The 27,599-nt window shown below is 51.4% G+C and overlaps 2 protein-coding genes across 2 annotated transcripts in view; both read left to right on the top strand.

The window, feature by feature from the left end:
• Positions 1-11,001: 11,001 nt before the first annotated feature.
• On the top strand, positions 11,002-27,397 carry MLYCD (malonyl-CoA decarboxylase). Its single transcript, XM_059045507.2, has 5 exons — positions 11,002-11,645; positions 20,111-20,223; positions 21,052-21,208; positions 23,950-24,102; positions 26,171-27,397. The coding sequence occupies exons 1-5, from the start codon at positions 11,097-11,099 to the stop codon at positions 26,702-26,704; spliced, it is 1,506 nt and encodes a 501-aa protein (XP_058901490.1). The 5' UTR covers positions 11,002-11,096; the 3' UTR covers positions 26,705-27,397.
• OSGIN1 (oxidative stress induced growth inhibitor 1) overlaps positions 24,024-27,599 on the top strand; it is a 56,443-nt gene continuing 52,867 nt past the window's right edge. Inside the window, exon 1 of the mRNA XM_067019648.1 lies at positions 24,024-24,102. The gene's annotated coding sequence lies outside the window, so the exon portion shown is untranslated. The remainder of the gene's footprint in view (positions 24,103-27,599) is intronic.

Genomic DNA, 27,599 nt, shown 5'->3' on the forward strand with positions numbered 1-27,599 from the left:
AATCTGAGCGGCGAACTGCATGGCTGCTATACACACCCACTCAGATTCAAGGAGAGGAGAATTAGGAGGATAGGAATTATTACCACCGTCTTTGGAACATACATTCTGCTGCAGCCCATGAAATGTCTCGTGCATACAGGAAAGTGGTACTGCGTAGAGATGAACATCTTATGCCTTAGAATCCGCCCGAAATGGGTTCAAATCTTGGCCCTTCGCTAACTAGCTGTGTGATTTTGGACACATTACATAACTTGTCTGAGCCTCAGTTTTCTCATCTGTAAAACAGAGAAGTAATAAAGCTCCTCCTTCAGGGGTTATCTGAGAGTTAAATGAGCTGAAACGTGTGAAGGACTTTGTACTTTTCCTAGCGTGTAGTCAGTGCTCAGAAATATGAATATCATCACCATTAGTACCGACCAGCAAGAAATCGTGACAGTCTGCGACCACTGAATTTAAAGAGTAAGTGACCCCATGTGTTGCAGGACCCCCAGGAGCGTGAAGAAATGCATGTCCCGAGACAGGAATTGAAACCCAGCAAAGTATTTCACACTAACTTGCGTCTTGGTGAGAATACTGAGACCCCAGGAAGAGACTGCATTGCGTTTAACGTAGTTACGTAGGCAGGAAACGTGAGACGTGTACAAACACGGGAAGTGATGGCTTGGGTACCCTGAGCTGTCTGGACGCAGGACCTGAGCTTTGTTCATCCTTGTAACACGGGGGCTGAGGGCTGTTCACCCAACTGCCTCCAAGTGTCCACCGCGTCAAATTGCATCGAATAAAGGGTGAAATGTAGCTTCCTGGAAGATGCACAAGTTATGAAGGTAGATAAATATAGGGTCTTTTTTTCCATCCAAAATGGAAATGTAGAAACTATGACTTTTCCTTATTATTAAAAGTCATGCATGCTTATTGTAATCCAAAAAATAGGAAAAAAAAAAAAGGTTGGGCAACCCAAAAATGTATTTTTTTTTTTCTTTTTTTTTTTGCAGTACGCGGGCCATTACTGTTGTGGCCTTTCCCGTTGCGGAGCGCAGGCTCCGGACGCGCAGGCCCAGTGGCCACGGCTCACGGGCCCAGCTGCTTCGCAGCATGTGGGATCCCCCCGGACCGGGGCACGAACCCGCGTCCCCTGCATCAGCAGGCGGACTCTCAACCACTGCGCCACCAGGGAAGCCCCTGGTTTTTTTAAAGCACCCAGGTGATTCCAGTGTGCAGGCAACGTGAGAACTGGCACTAGCAGTGTCCCTGGGGGTTCTGATTTAATTGGACTGGGGTGCAGTCTGGGCATGGAATATTTCTGTTTTTATTGACGTAGAGTTGATTTGCAATGTTGTGTTAGTTTCTGCTGGACAGCCAAGTGATTCCGTTATACATATGTACACATTCTTTTTCATATTTTTTTCCATGATGGTTTATCACAGGATATTGAATATAGTTCTCTGTGCTATATAGTAGGACCTTGTTGTTTATCCATCCTGTATATAATAGTTTCCATCTCCTAACCCCAAACTCCCACTCCATCCCTCCCCCAACCCCCTCCCCCTCGGAAACCACAAGTCTGTTCTCTGTGTCCCTGTTTCTGTTTCGTAGATAAGTTCGTTTGTGTCATCTTTTAGATTCCGCACATAAATGATATCGTATGGTATTTGTCTTTCTGTGCTTTACTTCACTTATTATGATAATCTCTGAGTCCATCCATGTTGCTGCAAATGCCATTATTTCGTCCTTTTTCGTGGCTGAGTAATAGTCCATTGTATATATGTACCACATCTTCTTTATGCGTTCATCTGTCGATGGACATTTAGGTTGTTTCCATGCCTTGCCTATTGTGAATAGCACTGCTTTGAACCTAGGGGTGCAGGTGTCTTTTTGAATTGTAGTGGGCTCCAGATATAGGGCATGGAATATTGCTGAAGCTTCCCCATGGGATTCTAAAGTGCAGCAGAGTTTGAGAACCACTAAGCAGTGGCCCTCAACAGTGGGGTGGCAGCGTGGTCTCCCAGGGGACATTTGGCAATGTCCAGAGACATTTTTGGTTGTTGCCACTGGGAGCTGCTCTTGGTATGTAGTGGGGAGAGACCAGGATGCACAGGACAGCTCCACACACACAAACACACCACAAAGAATGATACATCCCAATATGTCTATTGCGTCAAGGGTGAGAAGCTCTACAGGGAGTCTGGCCCTAGGACTGGGAGACGCGTCTGAGGAAGGCCATGGTAGCACCGTAACAGCAAAAACAAACCCACCTGGATGCGACCCAAATGGAGAGATAAATCCACATTTGCATATTCACAGCACAGACAACTCAGGGAACTGCTAATGGGGAGACAGGCATAAACACAGCAGGGGTGAGAGAGCGGCTTCCCTGGCGGGGCGGGGGGCGGGGCGCGGTCTCCGCGAGTTGTGTCTGTCTTCCCAGGGAGCCCCAGGGAGTGTACGTGTCGCTCTCCAGGCTAGGCTTCTTGGTTCGTTTGACATTTCATGGGAAATTTTGCCCTGTTTGGTCTTTTTAAATAATTTGGGCAACTCCAGTAAAGAAAAAATCAGTGTGCGTGAGAATATTTCCTGCAGCATGATATATATATTAGCAGAAAAAGATTAGAAGCCATGTAAATAATCCAGAAATAGCAAAGTGATTAAGAGATTATGGTACATCAACTCAATTGAATGTTACGCAGCCATTAAAAAAGGATGATTATGAAGGTGATTTAGAAACATGAGAAATGTTTGTGATATGATGGGACGTAAAAAAGAACAGGAAATAAACAGCACAAACATAGTGATTACAACTGAGAAAAATACGTTGGCCTGTGGACAAATACTGGAAGGATTTGCAGAAATAAAATCTGTCATAATTAAGATGCTAGAATTATGGGTGATTTATTTTTTTCCAAGATTTTCTTTAGCTCTTTTTTTATGCTTAAAGTAAACATCTTTTGGGACAGCTGCCTGGCCCATAACCCTCTCCTCGGAATCCTGTGTCCCTGCCCAAAAGGGTGACTCCCCCCAGCCCCATTTGGTCTTTGTGACCTTTTATACCAGCCTGGTCACTTAATCCAAGATGGACCAATCAGATTCTCTTGATGGAAATTGGCTAGAGAGATGCAAATCCTTCTGAGATGGTCTCTTCTTTTTTTTTTTCTTGAGATAAAATCCACATAACGTAAAATTCATTTTTACTTTAACCACTTTATTTTTTTTCTTCCAGTTTTACTGACATATAATTGACAGAAGTTTAAGGTGTGCAGCATAATGACTTGGCTTACATCCATCATGGAATGACTCCCACCATAAGTTTAGTGAACATCCATCATCTCATATAAATACAAAATAAAAGAAATAGAAAAAAAATTATTTTTACCTTATGATGAGAACTCTTTGGATTTGCTCTTCACAGCTTTCATATGTGACACACAATGGTGTGGATTATATTAATCATGTTGTGCATTACATCCCTAGGACTTATTTATCTTGTAAGTGGAATTCTGTACCCTTTGAGCACCTCCATCCAATTCCCCCCTCCCCCTCCCCCTCCCCCTCCCCCTCCCTCCCTCCCCACCTCTGGTAACCACCAGTGTGATCTCTTTTTCTTTGAGTCTGTTTTTGACGTATAATTGACCTACAGCACTGTGCTGGTTCCTGTAGCACCACATAGCAACTCAATATCTGTCTACATTTTAAAATGATCACCACGGGAAGTCTAGTTACCATCTGTCTCCATACGAAGATATTGCGTAACTTTTGACTGTGTTCCCCACGCTGCACATTTCATACCTGTGATTCATTTATCTTGTAACGGGAAGTTTGTACCTCTTGCAGCCGTTCTGAAGTGCGCAATTCGGTGGTTTTTAGTACATTCACAACGTTGTACAATCATCACCACTATCTAATCTCAGGACATTTTCATCAGCTGAAAAGAAACTCCTCGCCCATTAGCGGTCACTCCCTATTCTCCCCTCCCCTCAGTGCTAGGCAACCATTAATTTACTTTCTGTCTCTATAGATTTGCCTATTCTGGAGATTTCACATAAATGGGATCATAAAAAACGTGGTTTTTTGTAGCTGGCTTCATTCACTTGGTGTAATGTTTTCCGGATTCTTCCGTGCTGTAACACGTATCCGTATCTCATTCCTTTTGATGGCTGTTAATGTTCCCTTGTGTAGAGAGTGTGACATTTGTTTTATTCCATTCATCCATGCATGGACATTTGGGCTATTTCTACTTTTTGACTTTATGAATAATATTGCTGTGAACATTCATGTACAAGTTTTTCTGTGAAAGTGTGTGAACATATACCTAGGAGTGGAGTTGCTGGGCCATATGGTTAACTCTGTTTAACTTTTGGAAGTGCTACCAAAAGAATTTCCACAATGGCAGCACCATTTTACATTCCCACCAACAGTGTATGTGAGTCCCAGTTTCTCAAGATCCTCACCAACACTTACTTCACTATTATTATTATGGTTGTTGTAATTATTATTATCGCCATACCAGTGGATTTGAAGTGATATCTCACTGTGGCTTTGATTTGCATTTCCCTAATGACTATTGACGTTGACAATCTTTTCATATGCTTATTGGTTATTTGCATATCCTCTTAGGAGAAGTGTTTATTCAAATTCCTTTGCCCATGTTTAAAATTGGGTTGTTTGTCTTTTTGTTACCAAGTCATAGGAATTCTTTATACATTCTTGATACTAGAGCCTTATCACCTATGAGACTTGCAAATATCTCTCCCATTCTGTGGATTGCCTTTTCACTTTCCTGACAATGTCCTTTGATGCATGAAAGTTTTAATTTTGAGGAAGTCCACTGTATCTATTTTTCTTTTGTTGTTTATGCTTTTGGTGTCATATTTAAGAAACCATTGCCTAATCCAACCTCCTGAAGATTTACACCTGTTTTCCCTTCTGAGAGTTTTATAGTTTCAGTTTTTACATTTAGGTCACTGATACATTTTGAGTTAATTTTTGTGTGTGGTGTGAGGTAGACATTCAAATTCATTCTTTTTTTTTTTTTTTTGGCGGTATGCGGGCCTCTCACTGCTGTGGCCTCTCCCGTTGCAGAGCGCAGGCTCCGGACGCGCAGGCGCAGCGGCCATGGCACACGGGTTCCCGGATGTGGGATCTTCCCAGACCAGGGCCCGAACCCGTGTCCCCTGCATCGGCAGGCAGACTCTCAACCACTGCGCCACCAGGGAAGCCCCAAATTCATTCTTCTGCATGTTGATATCCACTTGTTCTGGCACCATTTGTTGAAAAGTCTATTCTTTCCCCCATTCAGTGGTCTTAGAACCCTTGTGAGAAATCAGTTGACCATAGATGTATGGGTTTATTTCTGGAGTCTCAATTTTATCCCATTGATCTATATGTCTACCTTTTTGCCAGTACCACACGGTTTTGATTGCTGTAATTTTCTAGTGAGGTTTGAAATCAGGAAGTGTGAATCTTCCAAGTTTGTTCTTCTTAAAGAACAAACAAAGAAGAAGTTTTGGCTATTCAGGGCCCCTTGCATTTCCGTTTTGGATTTTAGGTTCAGCTTTTCCATTTGTACAAACCGGAATTTTGATAGGGACTGCATTGAATCTGTACATTCATTTGGAGGGTTTGACCATCTTAACAATATTAATACTCCAACTCATGAACATGGGGTATCTTTCCATTTACTTAGATCTTCTTTAATTTGAGTGTTCTGTAGTTTTCGGTGTACATGTCCTAAATGTCCTTGGTTAAATTTATTCTTAAGTTCTGTTTTTTTTTTTTTTTTCTTTCTTTTTGGTACTCCTGTAAATGGAATTGTTTTCTTAATTTCAGTTTGGGATTAGGACAATGTTTTGAACCAAGGGCACAAGCAGGGAGAAGCAGAGAATGGCAGTTGACAAGTATGAACACAGAACAAAGCAGATTCAAGAAATTATGTGAAAAGGGAGGATGATGGGAGAGAGACAGATTGAGAACGGTACTTGAAGCAAATATCTAAGCAAAGTGGACAAGACCCCTGCAGCAAGGCAGGAGTATCCCAGGACAGATGAGAGCACATGGGACAAGGAAAATGAGGACAAGCACCGAAGGAACCTGTCTGGACCGGGCAGACTGCTTTCCCCAGCTGCAGATGAGTTTTCACCACTTGCTTAGAGAAGAGGAACTAGTGTTCCTTCAGAAGGCTTTGTGGATTTCTGTCTCTGCAGAAGGAGCCGAACAGAGTTCCCTGGAGCCCTGTGAGATCAGACATGCCCAACAAAGGCTGGCCCCATAAAGAACTGCTACCTCTCGGTGTTTTGATACTGTAATGCTTGGACCAGAGGGTTCTACCTGTAGGAATTCTGGCACATAGTCAGCCAGCTACCGGCTCCCCTACCCTTGAACAAAAGATGCTTTGGATTTCCACCTGAGTGGAACAAAAGTCCCACGTATGCCTGATGCTTCCTGCGGTTTTGCTCCGTGGGAGACCTGGCTGGTGTGGGATATTCTCTCCCATAACTGTGGTGGGGGGCGGGTGAGGAGGAGGAGGAGGAGGAGAAAATGGAAGTGAGGTCAGAGCCTCACTTCCTAGAGGACGAAATCATCTCCCTTGATAACTGTAACTATCTGAAAATTGTTTCAAAAGAAAAATCTCTTTTTGTTATCCTGGCAGTTGCTCAAGGAAATGGCTTTCCATCGGCCTCTCTCTCGGTCTCGGTCTCGGTCTCTCTCTGACTCTTTCTCTCCCTTTCTACCGTCTTTTCTCACACTCAGCTGCCTCTTCCCTCACTTATTGCAGAATTCTAGGAAGAAGTTGCACAGGAATCAGAGTGTCTCTGAGCCCGGGGTCCACGTAGTGGTCCATTTTGGGGATACCTGCACGTATACACCCACCCCCAAATATTAATGACCATTATTTCACTAAAATGTTACAGAGGCTTTACTACCTGCCATGTGCTTAACATGAATTGTTTCGTTTAATCCTCACAAGCCTGCAATAGACAGTTACTCTCAACTACATCTGTTAGATGTGGAAACAGCCTTTAAAAGGTGACAAAACCTACTCCGGGTCACTGAACTGGAAAGCGGCGGGTCCAAGACGCGTCCCCAGGACCTTCTGCTGACTTCGGAGCCCATGGTTTTTGTTAAAGTGCTGTCCCAGCTCTCTGTACTCGCCTCTGGGGCTGGAGATGCTCCAGCCAAGCCCCTCCCCACCTTTATTTTTCTGTTTCTTCTTGGCCAGGGTGCTCCGGCAGAGGATTTTTGAACCTGAGTCCTTGTTATCGCCAGAGATGGCTGTTCCGCCCTCACCTCCGTCTCCTTGCGGGGACCCTGCTGTTGCCCTGGGCTCCCTGCCTGGTTCCCGGTCCTGCTGATGGAGAACCCAGGTCTGGCCAGCCTTGTCGTTGGCCCGTTCAGCAGATGGAGGGTGCGTCGGTGCGCGTTGCTGGGCCAGTCTGCGGGGCGGGGAGGTAACTGCCCAGGCACCCCTCGCGGCCCCCCCGCCCCGGGCTGTACCGGGCGGTGCTCGCACCAGTGGTGGGAGAGGATGCCTGCTTCCCCACGAGCTCCTGAGCACACTGTCACGCAGCTTTTTGATCATCACAACACAGTAAATCAAAACTGATAGCTCACTGGAGTATTTTAATTTGCATTTTTTTATCACGAGTCAAGTTGAGCACCTTTCATATATTTTTAAAATTTATTCTATTTATTTATTTCTGGCTGTGTCGTGTCTTTGCTGCTGCGCGCGGGGGCTACTCTTCGTCGCGGTGCGCGGGCTTCTCATGGCGGTGGCTTCTCTTGTTGCGGAGCGTGGGCTCTAGGCGCATGGGCTTCAGTAGTTCTGGCTCGTGGGCTCAATAGTTGTGGCTCGCGGGCTTAGTTGTTCTGCGGCATGTGGGATCTTCCCGGACCAGGGCTCGAACCCGTGTCCCCTGCATTAGCAGGCGGATTCTTAACCACTGCGCCACCAGGGAAGCCCACCTTACAGATTCTTCAGAGCCATTTCTATTTCCTCTTCTAAGAACTCTCTGGTGAGATCTTTTCTCCATTTTTCTGCTGGGTTGACAGTCTTTTCCCATGGTGCTCTGTAGTTCTTTATATATTCGGGAGATTAGCCATTTGTAGGTGATAAGAGCTTGCACATATTTCTCCAGGGTAGTGTTCGTCTTTTGCTTTTAAGTATAAAGAACTTAAAAAATGTATATACTGAAATTTACCTCTCTTCTCTTGTATGCATTCTGGGTTTGTGTCATGCTCCGAAAGGTTTGTTGCACTCTGGGATTATTTTCTTCTAGTACTTCTGTTTCGTTTTGTGAAAATGTTAAACCCTTAAGCCATCTGGAATTTCTCTTGTACAGCGTGAGGACACAACTTTGCTCTTTTCCCCCCAGTGATGTGTGATGCTACCATGATGTGGGACGCAACACCCAATACCCAAGCACCTGTGGCCTCTTCCGTTATTTTCCTAAGTATTTGTCTGTTCGTTCGGTTTTAATTACTGGAGCTCCATAAATTTTAATACCTCTTCGGGCTGGGCCCCCCTCTGCATTTTCATCACTGGGATGGAACTTGGGGACACATGGGTGATTCCCATATGGCCTCTGAGGAAGGAAAACCTTTCCGGAAACTTAACTCACAAGAGTGGGATAAAGCAAAAGCTTCAGCGCCGATCGACAGTGGTCAAACCTGGACTTGGCTTCTCACTCACAGGATGACCTTGGTTTGTCACGTGACCCCATCAAGGTTCGGCTTCATCTGTAGTTGGGGGACAGCTACCTGACAGCGTTGATGTGAGGGCTGAAAGCAGTCAACCCTCGGCCTCGTGGGACGGAGTTGGTATTTATTAGATTCCTGTCTCTCCTGTCTTATCCTCAACATTTCAGCATGAAAACAAACTCAATTCTAAATAACGCAGGAACGCTCATTTTAGCAGAGGCAGGATCCTGGCATGGAAGGAGCACAGACTTTGTAGAGAGAGCAGACTGCAGGCACGTAGTCCTTCCGCCTTCCACGCGGGGAGAGACCCAGGGAGCACTGCTCCATTTACTAGTGGGAGCCCTTGGGCAAGTCCCTGTATCTCTCTGTGCCTCTGTTCCCACCTCTGTAAAACAGGAATAATAGTGCTGGGCCCATAGGGTTACTGGGAAGCTTAAATGAGATACTGCATGTACGTGCTAAGAACAGGGGATGGCATTCAGGAAGTGCTGAATGACTGGCGGTCCTGTTAGGGTACAGAGAGGCACACGAGGGGCTCAGCCGGGGCCTGCACACATCCTTCTCACGGCACAGGGGACATCAGAGGGACTTCAGTTACTGACTCCTGAGTGACTAAGGAAGGGAATGGTTCACCATCCTCTACCCGCCCATCGCTGGGTGTCCTGTAGCTCCCCAAACACACAAGAAAGGCCCCGCCCCGGAGCCCCCTTGCCCCGGGCATACTGCCCCCCATGTGTTCTCAGTGGGCTCTTCGAGCCTCTCCTTCATCCTTTGTACCTAGATGAGGCTTCTCTTTCTCCAAGAGCACAGTGGGACCCTGGATGGCTTTTCCTCTGGGCTCCACTGAATTTGGTGTCAAGCCCTGCAAACCCCCCGCAGTCTCTCACTAACGGTGGCAGAAATCTCACTCCCGGAAGGAGGCACTGTCTGAAGCAGGGGTGTGTGTCAAGGCTGCAGACAGATGCCATCCCAGCCACCTCCCCACCCCTGTCCTGTGTCCGTCTTCCCAGTGTTTAAAAACTGATCCCAAGATCTAAACATCTGGGAGCCACCAGGCCACAGAGTAAGGGACGTGAGGTGGGAAGAGACAGAACCTGGGGCCAGAGAGGGGAGCAGGGGCCGTGCGTGCCAGGCTCTGCCTGTCAGGCTCAAAGCACTTGGTTGTTGAGCAAGTGAATAACGTAGTTAGACGGATAGTTTGGACAGTTCACCCAGCGGCTGATGCAGAGAATGGATTGGAGCAATCAAGCCTGGAAGCAGAGAGGCTACTGCAAGTGGCCCTCGTAAGAAGTGACACGGGCTGCAGAAGCAGAGAGCCAGCGAGAAGAGATGAATGCAGGAGTCTTTTTAAAGCAGAATCGACAAAATTTAGATGCTGAGACGAAAGGCGGGGAAGAGGTTGTAAAAAACGGTGCTTCTGAACTCTGGAGAATGGATAGGTGAGCTTCTCCCCACCTCCCCAGCTCCTCCCCTCTTCTGGTGTCAGTTGAAATGTCACCTCCTCAGAGAGGCCTTCCCTGATGACCCTGTCCACAGTGGGACGTCCGCTCTGACCCAGCTGTATCATTCCACCCTGTTTATTTCCCTTATAGCACTTAACACAATTTGTAGTTACGGTATCATCCGTCTCCCTCGTTAAACTGTAAACTCCCTGCAGCAGGTTCGGGTCTATCTGGTTCATTATTTTATCCCCGTGCCCCGTATAGGACCTGGCACATACCGGGCGGTTAATAAACACTCTGTTGAATGAACGAACGAATGAATGAATGAATTAGGACCAAGGAAGGAGGGACAGGTTGGGGAACAAGATGCTTGCGAGAGCCCGGTTTGCCGTATCGGTGAGAAAGTTCTCCAGCAGGCAGCTGGAGGCCTAGCTCTGGGGGTCATCTGGGTAAGTGAGAGAGCCTAGGCAGGGGTCAAGACAAAGGCTACCTTGCCAGAGAATTACCAGCACGACTACTTCGTAGGCACGCAGATTGCTCCGCGCCTCCCCAGACACACTGGCACAGAATCTCCGGAGTAGGGCCAGGAATCTGCGTGCGTAACAGGTTCCCTAGGTGACCGTGATGTTCCATGGGGCTGGAGAGCTCGGCCTTAGAGCAGAGGGACTGAGGCGGTGACTTTGGGTGGCCAGATGACAGAGCCGAGGCCGCCCCTTTAGTCGCCACCCGCGCCGTCGCTCGGCCCTCCGATTGGTCGCCGCTCGGGTTACCTTTGGCCACACTTGGCCTCGCGCCGCACTCCGTCCCGCCCCCGTAGCTCCGCCCTCCGATTGGTCGCCGCCCCGCCCGAATCCCGGGCTCGGGCAGCCGGACTGGCGCGTGCCGGAAGCCGGAAGCGCGGCGGCGGCGGCGGCGGCGGCGGCGGCGGCGGCGTTGGCGTTCCCCAGGCAGCTGTATCCTTGCGCCATGCGAGTCCTCCGGCCGAGTCTGTCGGCTGGGCGCCATCTCCTCCTCTGGCTGCGGCTCCCCGTGCGGCCGCCGCGGCCGCCCGGACCCCGGCTGTCGAGAGGGCGGGCGGCGGCGGCCGGCGCCCTGGAGCGGGCCATGGACGAGCTGCTGCACCGTGCGGTGCCCGCGATGCCGGCCTACGGGCTGCGCGAGAAGACGCCGGCGCCGGCGGAGAACCAGTGCGCGGACTTCGTGAGTTTCTACGGCGGCCTGGCTGAGGCGGCCGAGCGCGCCGAGCTGCTGGACCGCCTGGCGCGGGGCTTCGGCGTGGACCACGGCCAGGTGGCCGAGCAGAGCGCCGCCGTGCTCCAGCTGCTCCAGCAGCCGCGGGAGGCGGCCGTGCTCCTGCAGGCAGAGGACCGGCTGCGCTACGCGCTGGTGCCGCGCTACCGCAGCCTCTTCCACCACATCAGCAAGCTGGACGGCGGCGTGCGCTTCCTGGTGCAGCTGCGGGCCGACCTGCTCGAGGCGCAGGCCCTCAAGCTGATGGAGGGGCCGCACGTCCGGGTAAGGCCCCGCCCGGGCCGCCCCCGACCCTTGGCGGCCCTCCCCTTGTCGTCCTCACCCTCCCCTCAAGCCCCAAGCACTCCACCTTCCCCTTCCTGGAGCCGCGCACACTTCGCCCCGAGTCCGAGCCCCCGAACCCTGTCCGCCTCCTTCCCACGCTTTCCCAGTCCTTGCCTCGCTCTAGGCTCACCTCGCTCTAGTCTTTATAGAAACGCGGCTCTCGCTTACTTTTCAAGGTGACTGTCACGCTTTGTTCCTGATGAGCGTGCTCCATAAAATCTCTTTTTTATTCTTTTACCTGAGAGGTTTCGTCCGTGTGGTACACTTGAATGCGGACCGAACCGAGCATCCGGTAACTTTCTGAAGACGTGGATGGGGGTCAGTAAAAGTTAGTCGCAGTACCCACTGTGTAAGTCCTTGTCCTGAAAAGTCCTGTGAAACGTACAAAGGTGACTAGAACTCGAGGTTGCCACCGTCTAGGAGTCTGGATGCCTTCTATTTTCTGTCTGCCTCATAACTTTGACCAGGGCATTTTTACCTTCCTGAGTTCAGCCCTAAAATAGGATTTGACTTCTTGAGGAAATCAGGCGTTTAGCACAGTGAGCTTAGGTTAGAGGCGAATAAATAGTTTAAGATTTAGATAATGATGATTTGAAAGGTGGCTGATAGTTGAATATAGTCCTTTTATTACTATTGATGTTAAATACGGTGGGCCCACTCACTTGCTCTTTTAGTCAACCAAAAATGCTGTACGTGTTCTGGCATTCAGAACTTTGGTAGGTGCAGTTGGCTTTAAAAAAGAATTGAACAGCTGAACCATTATGTCCTGATTCGTTTAAGAACTGTTAACACTGGCATAGTGGTTTTTATGTTCATTGCCTCACTCTTGGGGTGGTGATAAGCATGTCTCCTTTTACAGTAAAGGAATCAAGACACCTGAGGTCACATGACTTGACCAGGACCTCAGAGCAAATAAGTATGTCGCTGATCATCCACCCAGATCCAAATTTCCCACGTTCTTTGCTCTACACTTTATATTCTCATCATGTTATGTGAGTTATGGTGTTTATCAGAAACCTTCTTATCTTTCTTGGCTACGTAGCCCTAGATGCATAAAATTGTGTGTAGCTAGGATAGGGTTAATCTCAGGATGACAATAGTAGCTATGATTTGACTGCTCATAATAGCTGGCTAGTCTACAATGCGAAGTATTACCTAGGGCCAGTGAGCCTTCAGCTCTAAGAGTCACAGGCTGAGAACCTCAGGTGTTTATTGCATTGGCGCCAGATCAGTCCTGGAATCCCAGTGTGTTGAACTGACCATGTTCCCAACTAAGTCCCCATCTGAATGGCTGAGACCTTGTGTTCCACACTCTGTGTGCATACCCATCTGGTTCCTCCCAAGGGAGGCTTGGGTTTAGTCTGCAATCCAAGCAGACCTTTTTTTTTTTCCTCTTCGAAGCAGAGAACAGTGCTCCTGAAAGCCTTCTGAAACTTAATTCTCATTGCATAGGAGGCTTGAGAATTCGGTAGGATGTCTGGCTACCTCATCCAAGGTAGGATGTCTTTTGGGTAGGTGACCTGTCCCGAAATGAAACTCTCCCCCATCCATTCAGCCATGCATCGGCTGTCTGTATGGTACCAGGCGTGCTCAGGCTCCAAGATCACGTGGTGCAGAAGCTTCCCTTCTGGTATGGGAAGAGTTAGGGGCGGGCACGGTATGTGCGAGTGCCTTTCATGCACTTGCTCATTTCATCCTCAGCAAGATGTGGTGACTGTTTGACAGACGAGGCGATTAAAGCTTGTCGAGGCCCAGCGCAGCGCCCAGAGCACAGAGCTGGTAAGAGCGCCTCCACCCAAGCCCCGTCTCCACGATTCCACGGTGTGTACCTCATCTTAGATGTGCCTTTTTCCATAAAACTGAAGGGAAGGTGAAACAACCCAGTTGATGAATGGCTCTGTTTTATTTAGTTTCACTGAGTCAGGAGTTTAAGATCCTCTAGTTGTGACTGTGTTTATCTTTCCAAGACTTCGTGTAAGCTTCCATCTTATCAGCAACCTCAGCATCGACCTTCTTCTGAAACCTCAGGTCAGTCTCTGCTCTTCTGTCGAAAAATCATCAAACCTTCCGTGGCCAGGAGGGTGGCATTCGGTGTCTTTCCTGCGGCACGTTTGCTGCCCGCCGGCCACCCTGCGCACTCCCCCTCCCCCAGCGTCACTCGCTCCCCTCCACGGACCCTGCTCTCCGGCCAGGCTGGCTCCTGGATGGCGCGTTCCTGAACCCGGGCCCCTGCGCGATTCCTGTTAGAAAAGGAGCCACCTGCACTCCCAGCTAGGCTTCTCCAGCCGCTCCAGCTCAGGGTGGCCTCACCCAGTTCTGAGCTTCATAGATACGTAATTGTACCGCTCAGTTGGATTTGATACATTAACCACAGAATCTGTTGTTTGAAATGCATTTTTCCCCTGCAACTGGATGATCAGCTCCTAGAAAACTGGGACCTTCGTCTTGCGTAGCAAAATGATGAATGAAGCGTGAGATACACTCCGAGGTGCCCTGCCGTCCGGCGAAGTCGGCAGCTAACCACTCCCATTCGTCCTGAGGTCAGGCTGCTCCACTCAGAGGTCTGAGCCTGGAACGGAACCTGGAGGCCAGGGAAGGTTTCCGTGCGGCCGAGAGAGAGAGACATCCTACCAGACGTGGGGACCGCCCTTGTCCTGGGGGGTTCCTGATGTCGCATCCGATTCTGTGAGACAGAACTGGACTCGTTTCCTTACTCTTACCCACATACAAGAGAAGACTGTTGGTTAACATGAGGTTGAGAAGGGACATCATCGAAGCTCAAGGCTGTGACCTTGAGACTTGACTTGTGGGGGGGGGGGAGCCGGCCCCAGGGAGATCCAGAGCTGCCAGCAACACCGTGTCCTCAGACGTTCAGGGTTCCCTTGTGTTATAACCAAGGCCGTCCACACACGTAAGGGAAAAACATCATCAACCGAAAGGCAAAAAATCACGTGGAATCAAGATATTTCTGAAGCAGGGGGTGAGTGACCCTAGCCTGACCTTGGCCTCTGCGCGTGGTCTGGACGCGCTGGGTGCAGAAGCCTTTTCAGGTGGCTCCATCACACCTCTTGCATTTGTCTACCTAGAAATCCTGCCCTTAGCCCGAGTGCCTCTAAACGTTAGTAGCTGAATCTGTCGCTCCCCTTCCCCTTTGCTCTGTGTGGCTGCGTGAATGTTTTTTTATCCCTATCATTCAAAACATTCAGAGTTGTTTTTTTTTTTTTAACCCATAGAAATCGTCCCTGGGATCTGATATTGTAATTAATCACCAGAATCAGTTAACGTGTGTGGTCCATCTTGATTCCGTTTTTGTTTCATTCTGGATTTTGCAGCCAAGTTAAAGAGGTGGTTAAAAAGCTAGAGCTTTTCGCTTTTAGGAATCCATTGTTGGAAACCACCAGCAGTTTGGCCCTCGAGCTTCAGCGCGGGAGCCACAGATCCCCGGGGGCCTAGGATGCCGGGGGACGCCCAGGAGGCAGGGAGTAGCAGACCTGAGCACCCCCTTGCTGTGCACACGGCACCCCATCACACAGGTGTGCTTCTCCCCTGGCCCTTGCTGACCTTGGAGCTGCCAGCTACCGTCAGGTGAACGAGAGCTGCTGTGGGCTCAGGCCTGGGCACTGCCCTGGGGGGCACTCAGTCCACTGCTCCCCTCACGGCTTCTTGTTTGCTGCATCTCGTGAGCACAAAGGCATCCTTAGAATAACTGGCATGCGGGAGGCCCAAAGGGATGCTGATTGGGCATCTTACACGGAGCAGTGGGTACAGCAGAAGACGCACCGGGGGGGACGGAAGGCCCCGGTTACGCTGCTTAGAAGCGTGACTTTAGGTGATCGTAGCCACGGCCCTTAACTGTCCTGGGCCAGCCAGCTCTGCCGCTGAGGTCAGCCTGCTTCTCTTCTAAACATACTGTGGAGCTTGGCTAAAAACACAGTTATGAAGGAGGGCAGTTTGTCAAGATCTTGGTCTCTGACCGAGGGCTGTGATTATTGGAAACATGGGAAGAATCCAGAAGCCTGACACTTGTATTTGAGTGGAGCCCCGGCATGAACCCCGAGGCAGAAGGCCAGGCGGGGGTAGATCTCTTTTCTTGGGTATTTAAAATCGGGTGAGGTTTCTTTTCTTACTCTTAATCCTTGTTGATAGGAAGTTCAGAGTCGGTATCAAGTCTGTTTGCTGGGAAGATGCAAGTGCCGTGTAGAAAGGTTTTACAACCCAGCAAACGCCAGATGTCTGCTGCGGTTTTCAAGAGAGCAGATGCGCTGGGGAGAGGACGGAGGTTGCTGCACATCAACTGAAAGGTCGTTAGAAGCCTAAGTGTCTTAGACGCCAGCCTGGGACTTCTTGATTCATCCCAAGTCTCTGCTGCGATGGTCCGCCCCTCTGATGCCGCTTTGTAGCACTTCTTGGATTATAACAAGTGAATTGATCTTAATGGATTTATCCCAAGAAAGGGATTTTAGTTGTTTTCATAATTAAGGAATTTGTAGAAAAGGGGCTTGTCAATGTCCTCGAATTCTCAGATTGCAGGACCCCTGCCCCCCGCCCCGAGTTTTAATCTTAGGAAATAGAACAATAAATCAGTCATCCAGCGTTGGGCAGGGCTGGGTAATACCAAATCCACAAAGCGGCTTAATCACACCAGGAAAAGCAACGGTCCCTTTGCTTACAAGATCAAATGTTCTTTCTGTTAAAAATGCTCTTCTCCTCTGTTGAAGTTCCAAGTGAGTCGGGAGGCTTATGATGATGCCTGGACATGTGGCTGTAAGTCCGGGTTTGCGTGTTCTTTCCCGAGGCGGGGAAGCGTGGGCTTCGGGCTCTGAGGTGCGAATCCAAGCCACCCGTCACTCGCTCTCCTCCTCAGCGAGGCGCCCCGTGAACTTGCGGTTGTGTGTCCAGCTCCTGAGCGGGGTACACGGTGTGCGGGCAGGCGCGTGCTTCTTGTGTGTGCAGTTTACAGGCTTTTTCTTTCTCTGCAGAGTTATTTCCAAAAGCCCTTGGGGGTTGAAGAGTTCAGTCTCTTACAGATACAATCCCCAGTGAAACTGAGGGGACTTCCATTCTAAGAGAGGGTCTGGGCACCGTCAGATACGTGTGGGCAGCGGAAGGGAGCTGGCATTTAGGAAACGATGGGCGATTTGAATGTAGAAATGACGGTGAGAGCTGTGGGAACCTTAACAGAAGCCCGGGCGGAACGTGGGAGAAGGGACCAAACTCGTATCGGGCAGGGTCCCCACGCCACCACTGCAGCGCCCAGCCGCACCACGGTTTGTTGTAAACCTCTGGTGTCTTGTTCTGTTTTGAAGCTAACCTGGTGGTCCTCGTGGTTCTACTAAATTCTGCGCTTAGCTAGACTAAGAGATGAACTCATTTGTAGATGGGAACGTTGTCTCGGCAGTTGTGTTTTCGAGTCCTGGGTCGCTGATAAATGATTTCTGAATCACCGAGCATGACGCGTACACGATTCCTCTCCCTCCTGCTGTCTGAGATCCGGTAGCCTTGCTGCCCTCGGCACCGAATTCCAGCCTGAACAGCTGCCGTCCTGTTAGCACTGGGCGGGGGAGATGTGTAACCTTTAACCTAGATTCCCAGATCTCGTGTCCAGTGTCCCACTTCATAGCTGTCAGTAGCCCAGAATAGAACGAAGGGACTTGTAGAAAAGGCGCTTCCATCCCCCAGACCATTCCTTTCATAATCAACACCGTATGAACGCCAAGGTAGGTTTTTCCAACTTGTTCCTACTGTGCGTCTCATAGAGATGCCAATAGCGTTCATGTCCATCCTACATGGAACTCGGCTAGTCTGTTCCTAACCTTTCAGTGCACAGATTCCCAACCTGGGGAACCTGGTTGGGAACTGAGTTTCAAAGGGGTCCATGAACCCCAGGAAACGGTGTGCAGAGTTTTATTAATGCGTTTGCATTTTTCTGGGGAGAGTGTCCCCAGTTTCTAGCACATATGCAAGAGCGTGTGAGGACCCCAGGAAGACTGAGAACCACCGTAGTCAGTGCAGGAAATACGGTTTTATAAGGAGCCGTTCTGTGTTGCCTGGTGAGCCATTCCTTCTCCTCCCTTCCTGCTACTTCCTGGTCACCGTTTTCCAGTTTGTCTTCTCTTTTTCATTTGCCATCAATCTGTTAAATCATCTTCCACATGGAAGACCCCACTGATGGCTCTTTGAGAACCAGAGGACTAAATGAGAAATGACCTCTGCCCTTACAGAGCGGAGAGGCCAGTAAAGGAGACTAGACCATGGGATAGAGTTACGAGGAATTACAGAGGTCATCTGGTCCAGTCGCCTGTCGACGTGGAAATGCTCTCTAAAACATCTCCACCGTGTTCTTGCCCACCTGTGCTCATCTCTTCCCGTGGGGAGGGCTGCTGTCTCCCAGGAGGACCTCTGTAGGCAGCCCTAGCTACTCAGAAGTTCTTCTTTACGTGGAGTCTGACTCTGCCTTCCCCCTGTTGGTCCTAGACTTGCTCCCTCTCCTTGCCCCCACGGGGCCTCTTTTGTGCCCTAGGCCTTCAGCGTTTAAAGGTGGACCTCGCTTCATTCTGAAGCCCTTTCTGAGCCACCACCCCCATGCCTGCAACTTATCCTCAAGTGACAAGGTTCTGAGTCCTTTGACCTTTTACCAGAGATTAAAATGTGAAATGGCCCTTTAACAGTTTCATAGCTTGTGTACAGTTTTACAGGTGTTATCCGTCATGGTCTTTGTGATTCTTATACAGGGATTCATAAGGTCAGTTCTGTACCAGATATACTGAGATGTTTGCTGTTATTCAATAATAATATGCAGTGTATCTGTTAGTATGCAGTTTATCTATAAATAACAGAGACTCAAAACAATAGTGGTTTTGAATAAGAGAAGTCTGTCTTTCATGAAGAAGTCTGGAGGTAGGCAGCCCAGGGCTGATCCTGCTCTGTGGTGCCCTCAGTTGACCCAGACTTCTGTTTGTTGCTCTTCCCTGAAAACCTCGTCCCCAAAGTTACCTCATGGCCCAAGATGGCTGCTCCAGCTCTAGCCATCACATCGCCTTCCAACCTGCAGTGGGAAGGACAGAGAAAAAGATGGAAGGACATGTCTTCCATGCAGTGGGAAGGACAAAGAAAAAGAGCAGCCCTTTGCTGCTCCCGTCATCTTTCAAGGTTCCCAGAAGCTGCTGCAGGATACCTCTGCTTACCTCTGAGAAGCCAGGACTCAGTCCCATGAGTACCCCTAGGGGCAGTGCAAACTTTATTCTGAACAGTCATGTGCCCAGCTAAAAAGTGAAGCTTCTGTTGATTTGGGGAAAAGGGATGCAGCCATTGAGGAACAACAGCCTTGTCTCTTGCCCTGGACATCCCCTCTGCACTGGCTGTCGCAAAGCTTACCACTATTACATGGTCAGCAGTCACCACAGACTAAACTGGGATGGTTCTGCCCCTGCATCGTCTCTTCTCCTTCCCTTACTCACCTCTTGTTCTATTCTTGCTTGAAAAGTTTCAGTGTGAATGTATCTCTGATGGTAAAGTTGACTCACATCATTTTTGGAAGCAGAATAAATATAAGTAAGTGAAATTAGAATAATGTCCTCAATTCTAAATGCATGGATTGCCCGACACACTATTATTCTACGGCCCGCTCAGGGAGGAAAAATTGCTGCCGATTAAACCGTGACCCGCCATCATTTGAACAAGGTGTCCTGACCACCAAGATGAGAAAATAGGAAAACACACACCTTGAAGCTGTCGAAATGTGGGGCGCGGGACCCAGTGCTTGTTTCTCTTGGGAAACAAGAAAGGGTGTTTTTGGTGAAGCAGAGAATGTTCGTGAGAGGGTGTTGGAGTGTCCCGCACGAGACGCCGTTCAGGGTCAGCTTAACGTCATGTGTGCAGCTGTGTTCATGGCGGCGAATGCATCGGCACACATTATTTGATTTGGGCAACTTAGCTCAAGTGGAACCCAGGTGTCTTACAGGTGGAAGGAGGGAAGGGAGAAGTAGAGCTGAGTCCGGTCACGCGTGGCCGAGAGCAGAGCCCAGTCGAGCTGCCTCAGAACAGACTCATCCTGCCCGCTCCTCTTTTTTTTTTTTTTTTTTTTTCTTTTTTTGCGGTACGCGGTCCTCTCACTGCTGTGGACTCTGTCGTTGCGGAGCACAGGCTCCAGACGCGCAGGCCCAGCAGCGGCCGTGGCTCACGGGCCCAGCCGCTCTGCAGCACGTGGGATCTTCCCGGACCGGGGCACGAACCCGCGTCCCCTGCATCGGCAGGCGGACTGTCCACCACTGCGCCACCAGGGAAGCCCCTGCCCTCTCCTCTTTTGTGTCAGGTTTTGGTGTCGAATTCCCGGTGCTGGCAGCCATGCGGGGATGGGCTGGACGTCTTTCCCTCGGAAGGCCAGCGCTCCCCCCTCTCCATTTCAGGAAATGAACGGGGTGCTGAAAAGCATGTTCCTGGAATGGTTTTCTTCCGGGTTCCTGAACCTGGAGCAGGTCACCTGGCGTTCACCGTGCGAAGTGCTGCAGAAAATCAGTGAGTAAGTATTTGTGACGTTTCCGCTTTTCTTAGGTTTCAGCGGAAAGCCAGTCTCCATTCCCGTGTACGTTTTGCTCCAAGCCTGATAAAACCCAAACACAGGATCCGCAAAGGTGGCTGTCCTAGCGGGTGATGCCGAGACCACGGAGGAGGAGAGGGCCCAGGTGGAAGCTGGTTCTTCTGCCAGTGAACCTGCACTTGGGGTCTCGGTCACATCCTCAGATTTAAAGCCCTCAGGCCCGTGGCTCCCCAACGGCCCCATGATCAGAGCTGCCTGGGTTCACTGCACCGAGCCCTGGCATTGGTGACTCAGAAACCGTCTGTCTCAGCCAGCTGTTAAAATGTCCCCCTTGGGTAAAACCTCCAAATTCACAGTATAGTGCGTGACTCCCACCTTCCCGCGGCCGAGGTCGCTGGACGGACGGAAGCAGCCAGGCGACGCGTGTCCTCAGGCAGCGCGGGCTTCAAACTGCGGAGGTTCAGAGGAAGCAGGAGACGTGGGGTGTCCACTGACGGGCGTCTGGTCGAGTCTCTGTGTTGAAATCTGCCTCGTATCTGCCCCCCCCCCCCCCGCCGGGGCCTGGCAGACGAGTCTTAGGACCGGGGATGAGCGCGGTTCTGTGTGTGAAACGGTCACCAGCTGTGCTCCTCTCCGTCAGCGCCAGCGCTGTTTCACGCTAAGCTGGTCTTGGAATTTCCCGCAGAGTCCCTTGAAGCCGTATTTAAGGGATTGCTTTGACTTGAGTGAATAATACGAGCAGGAATCAGCCCCGCGGCTTTTTAACTTGTGAATTGTGCTTTTGTCTTGCCCCTTGGTAACGTTTCTCAGGTCTGAGGCTGTGCATCCCGTTAAAAACTGGGCGGACATGCGACGGCGCGTGGGGCCCTACAGAAGGTGTTACTTCCTCTCTCACTGCTCGGCCCCGGGGGAGCCCCTGATCATTTTGCACGTGGCCCTGACCAGTGAGATCTCCAGCAGCATCCAGGTACCTGTGCGCGGTCCATTCAGGACGGGGCAGGCGGCCCAGGGTGCCTTTAAGTTTTCTGTTAACTTAGTTTTCTCCCCTTTTTGAAAATAAATTGCTTTTCGGCCTTTGTGGATCTTTGCATTAGCTAGATACAGTCTCCAGATCTGCGGCCGCAGAGTGGAGACGGGCAGTGTGTGGGCAGTGAAGGGACGGGGCAGGCTTTCGCCAGGGTGTGTGGACCTTGGGTTGAGACGTGGTCCAGGCTGTTATGGAGGGGGGGGGGGTACAGGTGCAGGGGTGCGGGGATCAACCCTTCCACATCTAAGTGCCTGTGGGTAGTTTCAAAGGACAGCTGATTGAGAAGTTGGAAAGAGGGCTGTGCTGCGTGCCTGACGCGGGCCCAGCGCTCTGACCGCTCTGGTGGTGTCCCCCCACCCCCCGCCCGGGGCAAGCTGGGCTGCTCCTCGAGGCGTTGGTGGGTATCTGAAACGCTCAGTCGGCAGGCCCGCGGGGGCAGGGGCAGGGGCTGGGGCTGCGGCTGCAGAGCGGGTCCGGTGGGGGGAAGTGGGCACACCTGGGTTGCTGTGGCTTCGCAGCCGGAGTGGCCTGTGAGGCGGCTGAGAGGTGACGGCAGATCTCAGGTGGGCTCCGGGCAGCGTCTCCTGGCGTCGGAGGACTCGTCAGCAGGGAGCCGTTCCCGTGCGATGCTTGTCTGGAGGCGCCTGCGCTGTCACGCACTAGAAGTTATCACGGCCTCCCTGGGGGCGGTTGGTAATAACTGTTAAAATATAAAACGTGCGTTCCTCTTGACCGAAAAGTTCCGCTCTCCGGAGTTTATCCCAGGAGAGGCTCAGGCCTGGGAGTGGGGGCGGTGCCCCTGCAGCAGCGGCTGCAGGTGGGGGTGATAACCAGAGCGTCCACCGGCAGAGGGCGCTCTAGGGAACGACGGCGCGTGCGTCTCGCCTGTCCTCACAGACCAGCGGCCCCGCGTGGGGACTGAAGTGTGGATTTAGCTTTGTATTTTTGACGTGGAACGTCAGCCTTGACTTGCCGTTGACTGAAGGTTCAGGTTCCAGCCTAGCCTGTCCGGTGTGACCTTCTGTGTAGCATGAATTACGTCGACTGAGCGTTTGCTCTGGCGCGTCCGCCCGCGGAGCGTCCTCCTGCGTGACTGCTCATGGCGCCTTGTCACTCAGGCTTATCATTGTTACTGTCCTCATTTGAGACCTGAGGACTCAGGCTAGGAGGGCACTGCAGAGATTTGCCCAGGATGATGGAAGAAGTGCGGACGCTGAGGGACCGCGATCGCCGCCCTGAGGGCAGGTGCCTTCGCGTGAGGAGACTCGCGCAGCCGGACAGACACCCGAGAGACTGCATGTGTACGCGGTTTAGTAGGCACGTGTATTTACGTGTGTACCTGCCTGGGGCCAGTGAGACCGACCTGGAAAGGCGCTCCCCAAAACGTTAACAGTAGGACTGGGTGTTCAGTTCCGGAGTGATTTTTTATTTCTTCTTCACGCGTTTATTTCTTGCCTCTTTGACATTATGCGTATCTCATTCATATAATCAAAGAAAGGTTCGTTTGTTTGGGGTTTTGTGGTTTTTTTGAAAACTTAAAAAAAAAGATTTGCTGGAGACAGGTTTTGAGTCCAGAACCACAAGATAACCTACAGACTTCTTGAAAAACAAAGGAGGTGATTCAACAAGATGAGGACGAGGAATGATGGGGGGAGAGCTCCTCCGTCAGCTGCAGGTGCTGGAGAGGCTGGCGGGGCCCCGGATGTCACGGCCTCTGCGTCACCATCCGCCCAACTTTCCTTATGGCGACGGTTCGTGGCTTCCCAGGAGTCACAGAAAAGGCCCTTCGAGCGTCTGAAGCGGATGAGAGCTGAGGATGTTTTTCCCCAGGGGGGTACGCACAGACCCACGCATCCCATTGGCGATTTGAGAACGTCTGTGGGCTCCAGACCTCAGCCTGGACTCTGGGCCAGACCCCCCGCCTTCAGGCATCCAGGGCAGCTGGCAGGAGTTTAGAGCAGCGCGAAGTAAGCGAGTCCTTCAGAAGCAGGCTGGTGCGCCTGTGTCCAAGCCAACTGCAAGGTCTCCACCACTACTGTCCAGTGGCCCTTGGGGCATTAAAGCTCAGAGCCCATCAAGTCGGACTTGGCTAAGGGACTTCCCAGTACGAGTCATGCTGATTCTTAGATCGCTTCTCGTACGTGTCTGTGCGGGCGTGTGGTTTCACTGTGGAAATACAAGGACGTGGCAGCAAACCAGAAAGGTACATAGGAAAAGCATAAAACGGTACATTGACTTAGGTAGGACTGCATCCGGCTTACTGGGAAATGTGAACAACTAGGATTCAGAGGGGAGGAGGGAGGCCTGCAGGGTGCAGCGGGCAGCCGGCGCACGGGAGCCACAGGATGTGGGGCCCTGGCCTTGGCAGAGGGCTGGCGTGCTGTCTGGGGGTGTCGGAGGGTGTTGCACAGAGAGAGAGACCTCCCCTGAGGGAGACCTAGGGGACGTCAGCTGTGATTCAGCGAAGCCTGTGGGAGAATTTCAAAGTGATAGAAATGATACAACGCTGAGCAAACAGCTGAGGAAGTTGTGAGACCACCGCCGCCTCCAGCCTCCAGAGAGGTCTCAGAACAGGGTGCTTGCCTCTGGAGCCTGGTCCTTGGGCCGAGGGACCCCCAGGAGGTGTGAGGGCGGGGCGGGTGCATCCACGGCTGCCCGTCGCTGTCCTTTATGTTTTCCAGACCATCATAGCGAAGGAGAGTCCCGCGTCGGAGACGGAGGAGCGGGACAAGATCACCACGGCCATCTTGTACTCGCTGAGCCTGACCCAGCAGGGGCTGCAGGGCGTGGAGCTGGGCACCTTCCTCATCAAGCGGGTGGTGAAGGAGCTGCAGGTGAGTGAGTCTCAACCCTGACCCCGCCGCACCGCTGGCCGTGTCCCCGCCTCGGGCTGGCCGAGCAGGTCTGCTCTCACCTCTAGGGACAGGGTGAAGCTGTTGGCCCGGAGCGAGCAGGAGGGGTGGAAAAGTGCCAGGTGCCCCTTGGCACTTGCTAGGAGCCCCGAGACTCGTCCGGGGAAGCAGTGCTGAGGAAAAGGCCCTCAAAGCTAGCTTCTCATGGGCCACAAATCCAGGTGCGTCCTGGGGGCGGCGGCTGCTGCAGGGGACCCTGCACCCTGGCTGGCGGGGCAGCTCCTGATGGGCACACGGTGCCGGCATAGTCGCCAGCAGGGCCCCCTTGGCTCCCACTGTCCAGTCCTGGCTGTGCCAGCCTCCCTAGCCACCCTCGCCCACTCGTGGCCCGGGAGGGAGCATCGAGGTTCGACTTCAACCAGGCAGTTGGAGGGTAAATGCACCGGCAGTTGGTTTTTTTAATAATTGCCTTCTCTTGGGTGCCCTGGGAAACACACAGAAATGTTCAGGTCCACTCTGGGTTTGGACTTTTTAAAACTATCTCATGAGGAGCTGGAGTGAACTCTAATGTGTAGAATCCAATTTTTAGGTAAAATAATTAGATCATGGCTAATTGGCTCTGAGAGCGGCCCTCTCTGCTTCTGGTGGTTTCAACACAGACAGCTGCTGCAGAAGCTCTTCCTCAGAGAATGACAGATGGGGTGGAATTTAAATATTTGCGTGCTTCATGTTAAATTCATAGTTTTAAGTCTGAGAACTTGGGATTCAGTTGGGTATCAGCTTCGTTAGAATCACTCCCTGCCGCCTTTTCCCCAGAGGCACTAAGAAGAAGCACATCTGATTACTCTGAGTTTCTTTTATTTCCTGCTTCTTTGATGAAGGTGCTGATGAACGGGGCGAGGGCGGGCAGCTAGCAGGGCTGGTCTGAAGGTCAGAAAGGCAGTCAGAGGAGGGCCAGAATCCGGGGTCTGCGCGATACGGCAGATTCTGTTTGTGAATCAGGCAGCCCAGGAGCTGCCCTGCCGCTGACCTCTTCTCCACGTCTGCGCTGGGAGCCGGAGAGTCACCTGAGAATTCTGGAGGGAAGGGCAGCCCTTCCTCCACAGAGGTGTTCGTGGAGGTTTACGAAGGAGGCACCTTAAATGCCCAGTGAAGAGAACAGGGTTAGGAAAAGTCATGGGATCGTCTTCTCTTTTAATATTACTCTGTCGTTAAAGTTACGGTTCTGAATTTTGAGTGACAGTGAGAAAGCGCTCATGATATAAATCCACAAAGCAGGATGTAAAATAACTGTCTCGCCCTTGCAAAAATTGCCTAGAGAAAGACCAGGAGTTATACTCTATCAAACCTGGAGAGTATGGTGGTTTCTTTGCTTCCGTCCTAAATTTTAAAAAATTTTTTTCTGTGGTGAGCGTATATTACATTTTTAATTGGAAAATACTGGGTTCTTTGAAATGATCATTGAGATCTCTCTGTAATTTGAACAACAATGATTGAACCGTGTTATCTGATGTGGAGACATAACTGTTGCCTCCCCTTCTATCCCATCCTCTGCACCCACTGTGCTGTAGTTGGGCGATCGGTTATTCATTCAACAAACAGCAGTCACTGGGTACTTGCGTGCCAAGCACCAAACCAGGTTCTGTGGCAGGAGCAAAGTCCATGGGAGGGGCCTGGTGGGCTAGAAAGACAAGACCTGTAGTCAGAAGAGGGCACCGCACATCGTAGCAGCCCACCCCTCCAATTTCAGGCAGGTCTCCCAACTTGCCGGCACGGATAGTGGTGCAGATGGAGACCCCACAGTAAAGGCTTGTCCCGGGGACTCAGGACGCCTCCAGGACCTGGCACACATCAGATCCTTAACAACTGCTCCTTGAAGGAAGAAGATTCACGCGCATCAAATATCACTTTGTAAACCGCACAGCAGCACACGGAGGTTAATGATACGTAAGCGAGAAATGAAGAGGTGTTTCTGAATCCGTGACTCACCTGCTGAATTGTGTGTGTGTTTTCTCCACCTTCCTTTCCCCACCCCAACCGTGCCCTGCAGAAGGAGTTTCCTCACCTGGGGACATTTGCAAGTCTGTCCCCTATCCCCGGGTTCACCAAGTGGCTTCTGGGGCTGCTGAAGTCAAAAGCGAAGGATCACGGGAGGAACGAACTGTTGACAGATTCCGAGTGTAAAGAAATCTCTGAAATCACGGGCGGTCCCGTGAATGAGACCCTCAAGACCTTTCTCAGCAGCAGCGAGTGGGCCCAGTCTGAGCAGCTGGCCCGGGCGCTCCAGGCCCCCCTGATGCGGCTCTGCGCCTGGTACCTGTACGGGGAGAAGCACCGGGGCTACGCCCTGAACCCCGTGGCCAACTTCCACCTGCAGAACGGGGCCGTGATGTGGCGCATCAACTGGATGGCCGACGTCAGCCTCAGGGGGATCACGGGCTCGTGTGGCCTCATGGTCAATTACCGCTACTTCCTGGAGGACACGGCCGCCAACAGGACCGCCTACCTCAGCTCCAAGAGCATCAACGCTTCTGAGCAGGTCCTCAGTCTGGTGGCCCAGTTTCAGAAGAACAGCAAACTCTAAGTCACCTTTGCTGAAGCCAACGTCCCCGGCTTGGAAAAGGATAATTTTCTGGAGGGGTCGGGGGTGGGGTAATGTACCCAAAGGAGCTTCTAGAGTGAACCAGAGTTGAACTGTGCTCTCTGGCCTGTGGCGGGGTCACAGCGGAAGGCCGGGCCCAGGCTTTGCACGAGGGAACGTGTTACCGCTGCAGGGTAGTGGCGGGTACAGGTAGACGTGGGCTGGATGGGGATGCTGTGCTCTCTCCAGAAGATTCCATCGTGGCCTTCGGCCTAGCTCCCTGCCCTGGGGTGGTCTTCAGAAACCGTGGAGCCTCTGCCAGCTCCCGTCCTAAGGTGGATGGATGGGTCAGCCGCTCTGGGACCCGGGCAGGCGCCCCAGGTGAGAAAAGGTGTTCCCGCCAGTGTGGAACGTGGTTCAGCCGTGATGGTTCAGCCGCTTCTCTCTGCCGGTTGCACAGGGGCCGAGGGCCGTGCCACACTTCACTAGTTAAATTCTGGAGATCGTGAACGTATGAAAAGGTTTGTGACTTGGCACAAACTTCACTGAGCTAAATTATCGGACACGAGAGCTCTTGTCGCCTGGGGCTTAAATTGCATCATAGACTTGACAGTTACAGCGATTCAAGTTCGTGACGAACTTCGTAGCAAAGCACAGGTTTGTCCCGTGAAGCATTAAACACGTGGTGATTCGTGATCGCATAGTGGTCGTCTTTGAGGTCCGAGACCTCGTTAGCCGTGCCCTCGGTCCCCAGCCAGCCCGGTGGCAGGTTTGATGCTCTGTGAAGCGGGCCTGGAGCGTGTGGCCTGAGGACAGAGGTGACGGCAGAGGCGCTGCTGATTGTGGGCGAGGAGGGGGTACGATACTGAGTCAGGCAGCAGGTCCCCACCTTCCTTGC

This window comes from Kogia breviceps, chromosome 18 (assembly GCF_026419965.1).
Source record: "Kogia breviceps isolate mKogBre1 chromosome 18, mKogBre1 haplotype 1, whole genome shotgun sequence".
In the NCBI taxonomy this organism is placed as follows: domain Eukaryota; kingdom Metazoa; phylum Chordata; class Mammalia; order Artiodactyla; family Physeteridae; genus Kogia; species Kogia breviceps.

What these genes read in the sequence shown, in the direction of transcription:
- MLYCD (XM_059045507.2), top strand. Translation starts at nt 11,097, where the DNA reads ATGCGAGTCCTCCGGCCGAGTCTGTCGGCTGGGCGCCATCTCCTCCTC. An exon ending in AGATCTCCAGCAGCATCCAG is followed by an intron (nt 21,209 to 23,949) that starts GTACCTGTGCGC and finishes TATGTTTTCCAG; the next exon opens with ACCATCATAGCGAAGGAGAG. An exon ending in GGGTGGTGAAGGAGCTGCAG is followed by an intron (nt 24,103 to 26,170) that starts GTGAGTGAGTCT and finishes CGTGCCCTGCAG; the next exon opens with AAGGAGTTTCCTCACCTGGG.